Source organism: Miniopterus natalensis, chromosome 2 (assembly GCF_054644295.1).
Source record: "Miniopterus natalensis isolate mMinNat1 chromosome 2, mMinNat1.hap1, whole genome shotgun sequence".
NCBI classification, from domain to species: Eukaryota; Metazoa; Chordata; class Mammalia; order Chiroptera; family Miniopteridae; genus Miniopterus; species Miniopterus natalensis.
In genome coordinates this window covers 95615290-95630956 of record NC_142082.1, presented here as the reverse complement: position 1 = coordinate 95630956, position 15667 = coordinate 95615290, and the positions used below count along the sequence as shown (strand labels likewise).

At 39.5% G+C, this 15667-nt stretch overlaps 1 protein-coding gene across 4 annotated transcripts in view; it reads left to right on the top strand.

Moving 5' to 3' along the window:
- The window catches only part of IFT88 (intraflagellar transport 88), a 132300-nt gene that overhangs the window by 99985 nt on the left and 16648 nt on the right, over positions 1-15667 (top strand). For 3 of the 4 annotated variants that reach the window (XM_016203549.2, XM_016203548.2, XM_087814415.1), the window contains 2 exons: positions 1009-1115; positions 7849-7915. In XM_016203549.2, coding sequence (XP_016059035.2) covers positions 1009-1115; positions 7849-7915 — 174 coding nt within the window. The remainder of the gene's footprint in view (positions 1-1008; positions 1116-7848; positions 7916-15667) is intronic. The other variant, XR_015714049.1, reaches the window with a different exon arrangement.

Below are 15667 nucleotides of genomic sequence, written 5' to 3'. Positions count from 1 at the left end.
GGGTCCCATGGATTATAGAGTATTTTAGCACTCCTGGCCTCTGCCCACTGGATGACAGTAGCACTCGCCCCCACCCCCACACCATTGTTATGAAAAACAGAAATGTCCCCAGACATTGCCAGGTGTCCCCTGGGGCTGGGAATGCTGTCTGTCCAGAACCACTGCAGTAACCAGAGCACCTGGCACTTGACCAGTTAAAGAAACTATCTCCAAACACCACCAAATTTCTTTCTTTATGGAGAGTTTAAGATTCATTCTAAATATTAAATGAATGTTTACCTGTGCCACAGGGAATGTCTAAGATAACTTTTGCCTGGATAATTTCAAAACAAATGTCAATAGTCTACCTTAACTGTAGTCTTAGGGAAACATTTGCACCCATGGAATGTCTTGTTTTGAGCAGAGTTTTCCGGTGAACCCAACAAGATAATTTAGTCTTAAAATATATTCTTCATTTATCAAAAATTGACTTGCCCTATGAAGTTACAAATGACATACTAAATTTCAGAGGATATCTACCAAAAACAATTTTTATTTTACATTCAGTATTCCTGAGTCATTCTTTCTAAGGATGGGTAGATAAGAGTAATAGTTGTGTATTATTTGTAGAAAATAAAAATTACCTTATTATGATTTACTAATGTATATGTAGACAATTTATATGCTAATATGTGACATTTTAAATTACTTTAGCATTGCTACTTTGCAAAACATTAACGGTCATGAGTAGATCATTTACTTAAACTCATTTCAGGGAAGTCCATCTTCCCAGGTCAAGAGAATACGAGTAGAGGTACTTTTTTAAAAAATGTATTAAACTTACTGGGCTATCATTGTGTAAGAAAATTATATAGATTTCAGTTTTGCAATTTTTTAACACATTTTTCAAGAGAGAAACAAATACTGTGAGCATCATTCCTAACTGTGCCCCAAAAGACTGGTTAATGATTTGTTGTACTTTCAACACAGTGCACAAATACTTTTCTAAATGTACTTTTTACAATTTAGGTCTGCGTTTCTTGGTTCGTCTCTGCACAGATATTGGATTAAAAGAAGTTCAAGAATATGCAACAAAACTCAAGAGGTTGGAAAAAATGAAAGAGATAAAAGAACAGGTATCTCATATGGGCCGAAAACTACTGTCTGTTAATTTTCAAAATGTCAGCCTTCTATAGCTCAACTGAGTGATGTTGGGGCTTCTGTCAGTAAAATGAAGTTGAAATTGTTTTGCTCTGGCATAAAGGAAACACAATAACTAAAATCGTACTTTTAGGATAAAGTTCTGTCAAAAGTAAATTTCCAATAGGAGGAAGTACAATAGACTCACGGTCTTTAGTGGATCATACTAATAGACAAATAATTGTAATTTCACACAATATGAAGTAATTTATTTAGTCATTTTACATACTTAATTTTTAGATAATAAGTTAGTTTATACTCTCAATTTTAATTTAAGAGTCCTGTGGCCCATGGAAACTAAGAGGCAGTTATTTGTGTACAGCATAGTACTTTTCCCTCTATAGTAGAGATGGCTTTGAGAATAACATTAACATACATGGAAGCATTTTAAATATATTTCTATGTTCCATGCAGCATGTGGAATACCAATGTACTTATCTTTACTTCTTTAAAAGAATAATTTCTCCGAAGTTTGAGCCGAGAATATTTAAAAGTTTAACATGATTTTTCAAGTATCTGCCTTTCATTGAAGATATATTTACCCTCTATAGATAGAGATTCAGATTAACTTTCCCATTTCTTATAGTTTACCACTTAATTTTTTCATTTACTGAGCTGTGTCTTAGTTGAGCAATTATACCATCCTCTCTCTTTTAGTTACCTTTACTTTTGCTTCCTCTCCCCTATTGACTTTTCCTCTCCCCTTTTCCTCTTTCCTTTCTTGCTTTCTTGCTCTATGATGTTAAACTTTTGTTTTTCATATGACTACTATGGACTAATATTCATATGGACTGAGTTTATTATAAATATATGAATGTCATTGAAACTGCTTTTCCTTTCTAATTACTACTCAGCCAACTTGGTTCTTCCATCAAAATATTTATTTATTCATTGACTATTGTCAACTTTTGCCTATTTCTCTCACAAACCTGACCTCTAATCCTTATGTTATACTCATTAAAAATAATTCCCTAATTAAGAATACTTTGGTAAACTTGTTACCATATGAGTTACAATTGATGCCTTTAGATCATTTGTTTACCTTACCAAATTATTAATGTCTCCCTGTGCTTGAGCGAAACCTCTTTTGGTAATATTTTATCACTATTCTCCTTGTAATCTGTATAAAACCAAGTATCATTGAGATGTCTTCTTTTATTATCGCTTCTCCTTAATGTCTTCCCTTCCCACCTAGTTATTTCTTCATCTTTAGGATTAAAGCTCTGTCCTCACCCACAAAACACTGTCTCTCCAATTTCCTTGAAATCAATTTCTCTGTCATTCTTCAGTACTCCTCATTAAATCTTACGTCAAAGAAATGTTTTCTTGATGTTTTCTTTTTTTATGTTTTGCTTATAAACACAAAGCAAAGAGGAAAAGTTGAAAAGAAAGGTCCTTGGAAGAGGAAGAAGAAGCTTAAAGAGAAAGAATTCTCATCTATCTGAGAGCCAGCTTCTCAGTTAATTGTTGCAAGCCTGTTTGTCTTTTCTAGGTTGTAAGTGCAGAGGGCAGGGCACTCTTTTCTGGCTTGTGGAGCACAAAAAATACTATTAGTCATGAAACAAGATATAATAAATAAGTTCCTTTTCTAAGTTTGAACTTAAAACTTCTTGTTACTTTTTCTCTGTTTCTTGTTTAGAATCAATCCTTAACATCTTTCCTATGTAATTAGAATTTCTTCATAAAATCATTGTTATGCCAGCCTAATACCCTGCTGTACAGATATATCTTGATTTCTTTTAACATTTCCACAATGTTAGACAGTCACGTGTCTTTTTTATAGTTAGTAACTTCCTATGTCTGATTTTGAGGTGCTTCTTGCCAAAGCTGTATTGGCCTCTGTGATCATTTATAGGAGATCTCTTCCATGTTGCTGACTTGAGCCGTTAGTGAAATAGCCATGTAATGGAAACCAGGGACAGTGTAGCTAATCATCTGGAACTGCTTAAAGAACATAGAATTGACGCCCAGTCTCTGTCCCTGTCTCTCCTCTGGAAGGCTGATAATTGCAGCAGTTTGACAGCAGGAAGAAATAGAAGTGTAGAGCCTGATAACTTCCTGCATGATGTCAGCAATCTTTTGGTGACAGGTTTTCCTTTCATTCCACTTTACTGCATCTGCTTAACTAGACATTAATGATGACAGCTGATATTTATTGATTTCATGGTGAAGCGCAGGCATTGTTCTAAGCAATTTACATGCATCAACTAATGTGATCATCCCAATAATCCTATGATGTTGGATGTGGTATGATTATTACTACTTTTTACAGGTGAGAAAGCTGAGTTATATAGGGCTAAGTAACTTTCTGCAGGTCACCAGCTATTGGGGGCAGACCTGGGATTCAGATCCTGGCTCCTAACACTGTGCCTGCCACCTTAGGAAGATCAGAGAAAGAGAGTGATACAAGTCATCATTTTTAGTTGTATACAGTCCTTACTTATTCTGCATCCAGCAAAGTTGCTAACTTGTACCATGAATTAGATCAAATGTACCTTGCCATCAACTCACCATAATATAATTAGGAGTTAGGGTCTCAGAACAGTACTAGTAAAGTATGGTCTGTGGACCAGTAGAGCTTCAGAATAACCTGGGCATTTGTTAGAATTGCAAACTTTTGCGCCCCAGCCCCGACCTGCCCAAACCCTACCCCAGAATTACAGTCTCTGAATATGGATCCTGTGTATGTGCTTTTTAAAACAGTTCTCCAGGTAATTTTTATATTAACTAAAGTCTGAGAAGCACTAGTGTACAGTTTATGGTCCCAAAGGGCCACCTTGCAAAAGATCAAATACCAGCTCAGGGTATGGAATCGGATTTAAAGGTGGGGGAGGGGGGGAGTAGACATAAAATAAATCAGGCCATGGAATTTTAAAAATTATTTTTAAATGGAAAAGGATTTGTGTAGACCTCAGAAAGAAAGATAAATCAATTCAGGTTTATGTGGGTCAAGATAATATATCTCCTTTAGCCGCTAATGCCATTTTTAAGATGTTAAAGCCAGAAGGTTGTTTATATAGAATAATTATCAGAGAAACTCATCGTCTTCCTGGAACTATTACAGAAAAGAAGACCGTTCTCCCCTTTGTGCTTGAAGGATCACATTCTGAGTAAGAAGAAACTCCACCCATATGTATTCATTAGTGACAGCAGGAAGCAATTCCAGGCACAGGCCAGTGGGCCAGGCAAGAGTCACTCTGCCCAGTCTGGACCCCGGACCCCAGACCCCAGAGCAGTGCTGTATTTTAAGAGATGTTCATGTTTCTGTCAGACTTGACTCTTTGCTAGGGAAAGAGCAGAGTGAGAAGAACAGGAAGTGAAGACAGTATTTTAAATATGAAAAAGAAGAGAAAAATGTCAGCTAAAATTCCAAAGAGGATTAGAAAACAAAAGGAAATTATTAGGAGGCAAAAGAAAATAGATAAATAATTTATAAAATACAGGAAGTTTTAATTGCTAGTCCAAAAATAGAAGTATATTAGTAATTCATTCCATTTTTAAAATCAAATTTCTGAAATTTCAAAATTTTCAAATAGAGAAACTCAGGTATGGTGATCTCTAGAAAAAAATTTTGCTATTTTCTCCCCAAAGAAATCAGCAAACAATTCAAGAAATGCTTTATTTTGTCCAAATTGACAAAATATCATTTGATGTTCAAAAATAATATAAAATGTAGTTGCTATTTATCATCAAATTTCAGTTATTATCAAAAAACAATGAAAAATAAGTATACCATCTATTTGAGCAGAAACCCTTTTGGTTATATTTCCTAAAAGAAAAGAGATTCAGCAATAAGATCTCATAAAGGCATGGCTTTCAAATTGACTTACAGAAGAAATACAAAATTTAAAAAAGTTTATGTATGTAATAAAAGCTACAAGGATGTCTTGCACATTTTATGCATTATGGCATTTACAAAGTCTAACAAAAATGTGGAAGAAAATATGTATCATTGATATCAAATTCATGGTGATTTGAGCATTGGTTACATTTTCTAGGCGCAGCTTCCCAATCACTGCCTTTGTTAGAGGCCATTGATGCCAGTGTCTTCCTGTCCTACCTTCTGTTAGTCCCCATTCCTCCTTTCAGGAAACATTTATCACAATGTGCTGTACTCTGTGGAAGACACAGTGCTGTGTAAGAGCTGGCCCCATACTGAAGGTGCTCGTAACATGGGAGTACAAGATGAACACCAGTTCCTCTAGCCAGGGTCATGTGGCATGTGAGGGAAACAAGAGCTGTGGGAAGAGAGATGGAGGGGTTCAGCTTCAGAGGAGGACTCACATCATTCCTGGAGGAGCTAGTGTTTAGAGCAGGTACGGAATCTCTAGGAAGAAGAGTGCAGGAAGTTACAGCCATGTCCATGCATTTTTTGGAGTTTTCTCTTGAATTTGAAATCAGAGCCGGTCTTCTTAAGAATCCTTAACTAGGAAACAACTAACTGCTATTTGTTTATTGGACAAAAATCTAAGTCTTATTGAACAAAAGCATATGTGGTGGACAGGACCCTGGACTTATTTCCTGGCTTGACCATTGGCCAGCTCTGTGACTCAGAAGGGACATTCGTTCTTCTGGACCTCATTCTCATTAGCTGTAAAATTGGGAGAGTATTCCAGATCACCGCTTCTCAAAGGTCTGTGGTGCAGTTATTTTTTTGTCCCAATCTGTCATTGACATCACTAGCAAAATGATCACGCACTTGGATGTCAGAAATGTGAAATCAATATGCAAGCTTGTCAACCCTCACCCTCGAGTTCTGTGCTCACTTCATCAAGGATAGGTGACAGTTTGTGGGGTGGCAGGTTATTGGCCTCCACTCTGAGTAGAACATTTAAGGCTCTGATTTTATTCCAATTCCAGAGTAGTAGTAGAGGACATATATAGTCATATGCTCATATCGAACCGTAGGTATAAAAGGAAAAAATGTTTCTCACTCTCAATGCCTGTTTATTTAATTTGTCCCATTGTTTTATTTGTATCTATTTTGCTCCTCTTGCACCTACCTTTTTTTTTTTTTCAAAATTGGAATGGCATATATGTTTCAGAATAGGAATGCCATCTTTTTTTATATTATTAAAAAAATGTTCTTTTAAAGTTAGATAGATTACTTTTTTTTTTTAATATATCTTTATTGATTTCAGAGAGAGGAAAGGAGAGGGAGAGAGAGAGATAGAAACATCAATGATGAGAGAGTCATTGATCGGCTGCAGCCCACAACCCAGGCATGTCCCCTGACCGGGAATCGAACCCCGATCGCCTGGATCCTAGGTCAACACTCAACCACTGAGCCACACCCGGCTGGGCTAGATAGATTTAATTCAAATTAAAATGTACAAAGAAAGAAGTGAAAATCACCCATCCTAGCACTTTAAGATCACTATCAGCATTTTAGTATGTATCTTCCTGGGCATTTTACAAATATATACAAACATAGTAATACATATATATTTTTAAATGGTACTTTTTTTTACAAAAATGGGATTTTTGCAAAAATCCTGGCTTATAGCCCCCACACTGTCCCCCCAAAATAATGTGGACAGAGTTCCATGTCAATAAACAGACGTCTGTCTTTTTTTTCCCCTCTGTCACTTTCTGATTTGTGTTCCATTTTATGGCTGCTTCCCTCACATTTTAGTTTTGCTGTGATGAGAATCATTTTATTAATTATTATTCCAGTGTTTCCTCTTTTACCTGCCATCAGGCCCTGCCTCATACCAGTCAAAGGGAGACTTGAAGCAGCTTGTGATATAAAAATTCTAACACTTAAGCAAAACACAAAACAATAAAATATAAAAGGAAAATTAAGAAGGTCACAGCTTGGAGGTATTTCTCTTTAAGGGTGAATCTGTGTCTAAGAAAGTAGACTATTAAACAGATAAGGCATTTGTGAGGGTTTTTTTGGTTTTTTTTTAATCCTCACATGAGGATATTTTTTCCATTGCTTTTCAGAGAGTGGGGAGGGGGGAGAAACATCAGTGTGAGAAAGACACATCAATTGGTTGCCTCCCACACTCGCCCCAACCAGGACCTAGGATTGAGCCTGCAACCGAGGTACGTGCCCTTGCTGGAATCAAACCTGGGACCCTTCAGTCCTCCAGCTGGCACTCTAACCACTGAGCCAAACCGGCTAGGGTAGTGAGATTTTAATAGTGCTTTTATTGTAGAAGTTGAATTTCAAAAGCCAAGTTGCCTTTTTTCCCTGTAATAGTTTAGGTCCAACCATTGTAGAGTAGGACCAATGCAGGAAATAGCCTTTTAATAGATTATCTTCCCTTCTCCCACCCCTCCAGATGATTGTGTTTAAACCTGAACTTCCACACCAAGAGAATATTCGGGCTTTAGGATGTTTGTATAAGCAGAGGTTACACTGCAGTTAGAAGTGTAAGTGCCATTTGAGTGTTGGAGAGCAGGCTTTGAACCCCAGACTTACAAAACAACATAGTCTTTATTTCCATAGAACCAACTAAGGTAACAATCATTTTGACCCCAGCTTTCAGGAAAGTAGGAGCAGTAAGTCTTCAGAATTACATAGTAACATTAATTTAAAAATCAACTTTTAGTTATATTCAACTTCAAAGAAATGAGTTATTCTTTTAAACTCATCTTGTTCTTGTTCTTGTTCTTGTTCTTGTTCTTGTTCTTGTTCTTGTTCTTGTTCTTTTGCTCTAGCGCATAAAGTCTGGCAGAGATGGCCCCGGAAGTTCCCGCATCAAGAGAGAGGGTAGTGCTGGCAGTGGTAAGTATTTTCTGTCATCTTGAAGTTGTGGATTAGTACATGGACTTCTGGAAACATTTTAATCCAGAAATGTTCTTTATCTGTGTGTGTGTATTGTATACACAGTAAAACCTAATTAATTTTGTAGGCAGTCAGTCTGATATGTAAACAGTGTAAATGTTGGCGATTTTTGTTCTTTTTTTATTTTTTTTATTGATTTGAGAGAGAGAGAAAGGGAGAGACATTGATTTGTTGTTCCACTTATTTATGCATTCATTGGTTGATTCTTTTATGTGCCCTGACCAGGGATTGAACCCTCAATCTTCGCATATCGGCACGATGCTCTAACCAACTGAGCTACCCAGCCAGGGAGCAATTTTAGTTCTTAACCATACCTGTTTCTGCTAATAGCATAAGAAACAAGTTCAGGTTAGATATATTATCATAGATGTCCACCCTAATGAGGTTTTACTCTGTAATATTTAAAATTTACATTTTAGAGAAGTAAGATGGTCATATAGAATGTGGACAGTCCCAGGTCTTCAGTCTCACCTTCAGTTGTAGAAACAGTGCCAGTCTGGGAACTCGAGAACATGGTTCTTGTTCCAGTCTTAATCATGACAACCATGTGTCTCTGAAGCAACCACATAAATGCTGTAGGATTTAGGTGATTTCTGAAGTTTTTTGCATCTCCAAATGCCTTCATTCTGTAACAGCTCGTGACATCATTACTTAATAAGAAGTTTGTTTGGCAAGTCTTCCTTCCCTTTTTCCCATCAACAAAATCTACCTTCTCTCTCTACTTCAGGGGAAGTTAAACTTAGTAGAAATTTACTGGTTTTACATAAACTATTAGAAAAATAAATGCTAAATGAGACCAATAAACACAGCTCCATTCTCTCACACCCCTACTTAGCAGGGTCGTGCATATGTGACTCAGTCTGTGCAGCTGCCCGGCTGCATATCTGTCTGTGATCTAGGAGTCAGGACAAGGCAAGATGTGACCCTTAGGCAGGCTTTTCATTCCACAAACATTTAATAGATGCATCCTCGGTGCCCAACACTGTGCGCAGTGCCAGGGACACAGGGATGAATAAGATGGTGACCCCTGTACTCAAGAAAATTCACACAAGGAGAGACACGCAAGGAGAGAGCATAAGGGTTCTAGTGCTGAAGGTGCTGCCACAACAAAGACAGGCAGGTGTGTTTTCTAAGGTTCAGGGCTAGAGACTGCACCAGGGACAAAGACTCTTTCTAGAAGTCAGAGCTCCGCTGCGCCAAGTATGTAGGGCAGTTAATCATCAGTGCCTCTAGTTCTAGCAAGGCAGCCTGCCTCTCCAAGGATCAGTCCAGCTCTTCCCACTGGACCTCATAGTCCTGACTGGTTAGCCCTCAAGCCACAGGAGCTGTTGCCCAGAGCCTGCATCCCAAGAGTGCCAAGGGCGGGCTGCCACCTCGGGGAGCAGCCATCTCCTGTCTCGTCAGACTCCTGGTCACAATGGGCACTGGTCGCCATACTGTCCTCCCAGCCCTCAGATATACCTCAGTTTTGCCCCTACCCAACCCCTACTCCTGTTTGACTGTCGGGGGTTAGATTTAGCTGCGTCCTGGGTCTGAGAAACGGGCGCCTGCAGTTGTGGTAAGCCAGAGACAGCAGTCCAGGCCCACAGCCCCTCTTCAAGCCTCTGGGGCCAAGTGTGCTGTGAAATTCAGCATTTTTTGGAGTTTAGAAAAGTAATGTGGTGCATTAGCTATGTAGCATGTAATTCCCATGGGAGCACCTCATCGTCAAATAAAGTATTAATTCAGTGAAACGTGAATATTTACATTGAGGATAAATAATGGCTAAAAATCACTTCAAGGCAAGTTAGGGTTTATGCCCCAGAGGTTTACATACTGCCACCTGAACACATGGCTTTCAAACCTCTTTATTTGGAATTGTAGAGGAGGGATCATGGACCTGAATTAACAAAAATGTTCTGAACGGCCGAGAAGTCAGCAGACCAGGAATTGTGCTTCATTCCACTAAAGAACCTCTAGAAGGCCGCCAGACTCACTTGCTGCTGCTGGTTCACCCTTGCTCTTAGGAAGCAGGCTGTCATGATACAAGCTCTTGACATTGAGTGTCCCGTTAGGGGATAATTGTTTTGAGTAACCCCTGGGGAAAGTATTAATTATTTACTCAAATTCTGAGAACAGATTCACCACCCTCTAAGTATCCTACTTGTCTCTAAAAATCTTGCGTTTAGAGTTACCAACCAGTCCCTCCCAAAATAGCAGCAGCAACTTTATGGGAAGTTCTCAGCCTTCCCTGGTAACTCATGAAATGTCTCCAGTGTTAATCCCTAACCTGAGCCTGACTTACCCTGATGTCTTCACTTTGAAAATCTGCTTCAGAATCATCAGGACCTCCTAACAGGATGCCATGGCAGGCCCAGAACTATAGAGTAGGTTGGGGCTTAACCAGAGCTCCAAGAAAGTATCCCTAGGCCAACTCCAGTGTCCCCCTCTCAGAAACATCAGAAAGGCCAAGGTGCACCTCAGGGGCCAACAAGGTACCAGGTCCTCAGAAACGAAGAGCTGCCTAGCCTCCCTAGGTGACCTTTCCCTAATACTTCTGGAATCATGCTGTGCCTCAGAACCAAACAGGCCCGGACCCCCTCCTCAGTCAGGTCAGGTCGGTGAAGCAAAGACTGACACATAGGAAAGGTGAGCTCCCTGATCTGACACTTGCGTGCAGAGAGAGGCTTCTGTTAGAAAGTCACCCCTGGTCCCGGCCTCCTCACTGCTGCTTGTTCTTGTTCCTGCTTAATGAGCTTCCCTCACTTCAGTCTAGCAGATAGTCGGCTCGCGTACACAAATAAGCTTTATTCTCACACAAGGGCAGTTTGGAGTAGAAACTGTGGTATGGAGGCATTTTTACCAGCTGGGTTTCATGTTCCCAGTTCTCTTGGCACAAGTTGAAGGCACTAAACAGTTCCTTCCCAGGAGACTTGCCCGCTTTCTCTACCATTTGCTTTTTTGTTCCTTATTTCTTCCCTTCATCCTGAAGCCCAAGTTGGAGTGCCTCTTTTGATGACAGTGCCTCATGTTTTCTGCCTCCTTTCTCCAGTTCTCAGTACAGGCCCAGGGCAAGACTGTCCCTGGCTTTGAAGTCTGAGTAAATCATGCTGTGGACCCTTCTCTCACTGCCCCCTCTCTTTTTCCTTGTGCCCCTCCAGCACCCCGTAGCACACTGGACACACCCCCATCCTCAGTAGCCATCTACCCCCCTATACACACACACACACACACACACCAGCAGCAGTCACTCTGCATGGCTGTCACTTACCATTTGCTATTCAGGAATTACCAGTACCAAGAAATCATTTAGTCTGGCCCTGCCAAGAGAACTGCAGGCAGGACTCAAAATTCAATAAATCTAAGAGCTTTTTTCAGAGCTAATTTTTAAGTTGATAATTTTGTACGGCCCGTGAATGATGTTTAAATATCCAAATGGCCCTTGGCAGAAAAAAGTTTCCCCACCCCTGCTCTATGTAAAGGGAACCCTAATCTCACCCATCTCCCACCTCTAACCTGTAAAACCTAGACATGCACATTTACAGCTTAACATGGAAATATTTGGCCCTTCGACCTGGATTAGATGCACAGTGCAGTTAGGAGAAAGGGATGATTTTTATGTGAATCCAAATAAGGCCAGTCATAAGTATAAAAATTTAAATGCACTTCCTACAACTTGGTTTTTAGAAAATTGCCTAGGACAAAGGACCGTGGATCATCATTAATCGTTTATATAAAATAGCTATTTCTGAAATGCTTGAGGGTCCTTGGAAATTGTTCTTTTTTATGGATCAGACTGGTCTCCTGGCAGCTTGATTTTTGCTGTTATTAATTTGCTCAGCAAACCTCAGCTCCCTCCGTCTACAGTGGTTCTCAGATGTTAGTCAGAATAACCTGAGAGCTGACTACCCAGCTCTAGTGCTTCTGAGTCAGTCAGCTTCTGATGGGCCAGAAATCTGCATTTCTGACAAGGTCCCAGCTGATGCTGCTGGTCTTGGGACCACACTTTGAGAACCACTGCTGTATCTCCAGTGAGATAATACAGGATTAAATGTGACAGAATGTCAATAAAAAGGCCACCACATTTAAAACTGCAGTGTATGGCAGTGTATAGTCCCAGCCTTGGCCTCTTGTCCTGGCTCTGTCACAGCCGAAATAGTATAAGCATTACATGCACAACCCCACAACCCACAGAGGGCTGCACCGTACCTGGCACACTTTGAGGCTCAACACCACAGTGGAACTTCTTTAGTAGTAACTATTAGAGGATAGTTAGCAGTATCATGGTAGCATATTCAGTGTCACAGATCCTGCTAGTCTGATCGTGTTACCTGTCTTCTGGCACAATGGTTCTCTAAGCCAAGCGCCAGCACACTTTTCCCATAGAGGCCCAGATAGTAGGTAGTTTAGGTTCGAGGGCCGTGTCCTCTCGTGCCACTGTGATGAGAGGCAGCATGGACAACATGTAAGTGGATGGGCATGGATAGGTCTCAAACTTCATATTCAGACACTGAAATTTGAATGTCATGTAAATGTCATGTGTCACAAAATATTCTTCTTTAGCTTTTCCCCAACCATTAAAAAAGTCTATAAAACATTGTTAACTCACTAGACAAACAAAAACAGGGATGGGCCAGGTTTGGCCCACAGACTTTACTTAGCTGATCCCTACTCTATGCCCAGCTCTCCATGAATATTCTTGGTCATGCCCAGGTGGCAGTTCAGGGACTTCCTTTTGACCAAAGCATCAGTTACAGCTGTCTAATCTAAGGGTACAGCTCTACAATGAGACTATCGTTGAACTTTTCCTCTTAAAATGATCTCAGCTGTTTACAGCTCAGCCACCTCCAAATATGTCACACACAGAATAATGGAGTGATGAGACTTTGTATCAGCAGAAGATGCTCCCTCCCTCTCACCCTTAGCTTATGGCCCTTAGTTTGGGGTCGTTTGAATTAGTTCCTCAGTCCTGGTGTTCATTCAGGATCCGTGGACTCACTTTTCCAGGTTACTGCATCTTATGTGATCTTGGACAATTACTTAATCTTTTGTCACAGTTTCCTCATCAGTCACAGGATCTACCTGGTAGGCTTGTTGAGAGGAGGAGCTGAGTTTATACACAGGAAGCACTAGCAAGGGTGATTCCTTTGACAATAGAGACCATGGGCAGTACGCAAATTCTAGTGTCCACCTCTGGATATAGTGATGTACGACCTTGAGTTTGTTGTTCTCGATTTTTTTCCTGACACCGCAGGCTCACGTGTAATTTATTCATGAAGGTAAATGTCAGCACATGGATCACTGCCTTACCGTTTATAAAAGAAGGCTTTTAACAAAAATGCTAGAATTATATCTACAAATGAGTGTTGGTTTTTGAAGTTGCCAATCTGGAAAGTAGAACATTTATTCCAGTAATGCTATAGTTAATCAAAACATTCGTCAAACACCTCTTTTGGAATTTCCATCAGAGGCAATTTACAAAAAGCACAGAAAATCCAGTCTAAAAATTTTACAGATATGTGTACTATACATATTTAAATGTGATAAAATCTCTAAAGTATATTACATATATCTACAAGTATATACACATGTATACATATTTTATACATACAGTTACTTCCCTCTGTCCCTTCCAGTCTTTCTATCAACAAATAAACTTTTGTGGAGTTCCTTACCACAGGTACTCAGGAAATACCAATTCCCTTCCAGCTCTTTTCCCATATCCTTTTTATATGCCAAGTACTGAGTTAAGCATGTAGGATGTGAATTATAGTAAAAACAGAAAATAAATAAATAAATAAATAAATAAATAAATAAATAAATAAATAATAGTCTACTTTGCTTCCATCCTCACTGATCCCTTCACAGGCTCCCTCTGCCCCTGAGTGTTGCCTATTACACTGGCTGTCAGAGCCTACTTCAGTTTTGATGGGTAATATACAATTAAGTGAACAAAAGGAAGGAGTGAGTGGTGCAGTTAAACTGAGCCTCACAGCTGGAACAACGTAAGAATGAGCTGACATTCTCAGAGTACAGCTGGGTCCTAGCCATGGGTCCTGTGCAGTTATGTGCCAGTTGTATCATCTGTACTGACAGGCCATGCTGCTGGGGGCTGGGAGGGAGCTTCAGATTGTGGCCCCTTAACTCTCAAAAGGGATGGAGCAAAGGAATAGCAGTTTCCTCATGACAAAGGGTAGGTCACTTGCAAGTCAGACTACAAAGTAAGTTGGACAGTAGATTCATGTGAAAGGTCTCAAATATGCTGTCTGAAGTTCATTAGTGTTTCTAACAATAAACAAAAATTCCCTCATACTTATGGAGTGAGAGTAGTTTCCTTAGTGACTGTATTTTAGTTGGTGCTAAATTGAATATCATCCCAGGGATGAGAGAGGGAGAGAGAGGCCAAAAAAATTTTTAATGTCTAATGGAGAATGAAATCAGAGTTTATAGTTCACCAAAAGAGAATCACTTCAGAAGAGATTTCAAGGAATAAGGACACTATGTTTGTAGCACTCCGAGGAATGAGAAGAATTTTTTAGGTTTCATTTGGATAGCAGTTTCAAAAAATAAGAAAGTAATGGGATAGTTGATAGTCTTCCTAACTAAGGGAAATGGTGAGGGAGTTGAAGAATTATCGATATGTATTGATTAATTGAGCTTGAAGAAAAAAAGGGCCATTCAATTTTCAACAGTGTTGAAAACCCTAAAGACAGCGGTCTCAGTACACTGTTGGAGGCAAAAGTCAGATTTCCGTGATTTTAAGGAGACGCAAGTGTAAGATGCAGGAAGGTGGTGGAGAGGTTAAACTGTTCTCTTGTAAATGGTGGTAAGTATGCAACCTCACCAGTTATTAAAGAAATGCAGTTAACCTGTATGATTAGCAAGGACAGTTCTCCAGGATCCAGCGGGCACAGCCTTCTTTACAAGCTAAGTGCTTCTGGTGGAAGCTGAAAGTAGGACCCTGCACGTTGTGTTTGGTAATACTCTTCAAGACCTTTAAAAGGTCCACACCATAGACTCAGACAGAGAATTACTATACACACACACACACACTTATCACATTATTTATGGCATAAAATGCTGAGAATAAACTAAATGCTCAATGGGAAATAATCCTGGGTTTAATTGTGTTCTGAACAGTTGCCTCACTGGCAGTAACAACAGGCCCCTTTCTCCTTCCCAGTGCTGGGATCCCACATCCTGCTTCCCGGCCTGAGCTATGAGGGGTTATGTTGCCACTGTAAGCCCCAAAGCCAGAGTTGATACAACTCACAACTCTCAAGAAACAATCATATTTGCAACCAGAGAGCAATGAATAATAGTAATTTTACAATGTGGTTTCTTTCTCACTTTTCTGTAAACAAATTATTGTTCACTTAAAAGCATACTGAAGTCAGTAAAATAAGAAACCAGCAGGAAAGTCAGATATCTTACTGGATTTTAAAAGTGTATTAGAGGCATGGCATCATGGAAATTATTTATAGCAAATGTTTCAGGTAAAAGTTACCCACAGTTAGTGGACCTGATGGTGGTGGCCATGCCTCCTTTGCCTCTGCCATGAAGCACAATTAGTAGTTATCAGAATTTTAAAACATCATTGATGGTAGTAAAGATAAAAATCTATGTATTTTTCTTATTTTCATTACTAGTATAAATGTATTATGTGTTCAATTTGGTAAAATCATTCAATTTAAATCATAAAATCAGCCTAGC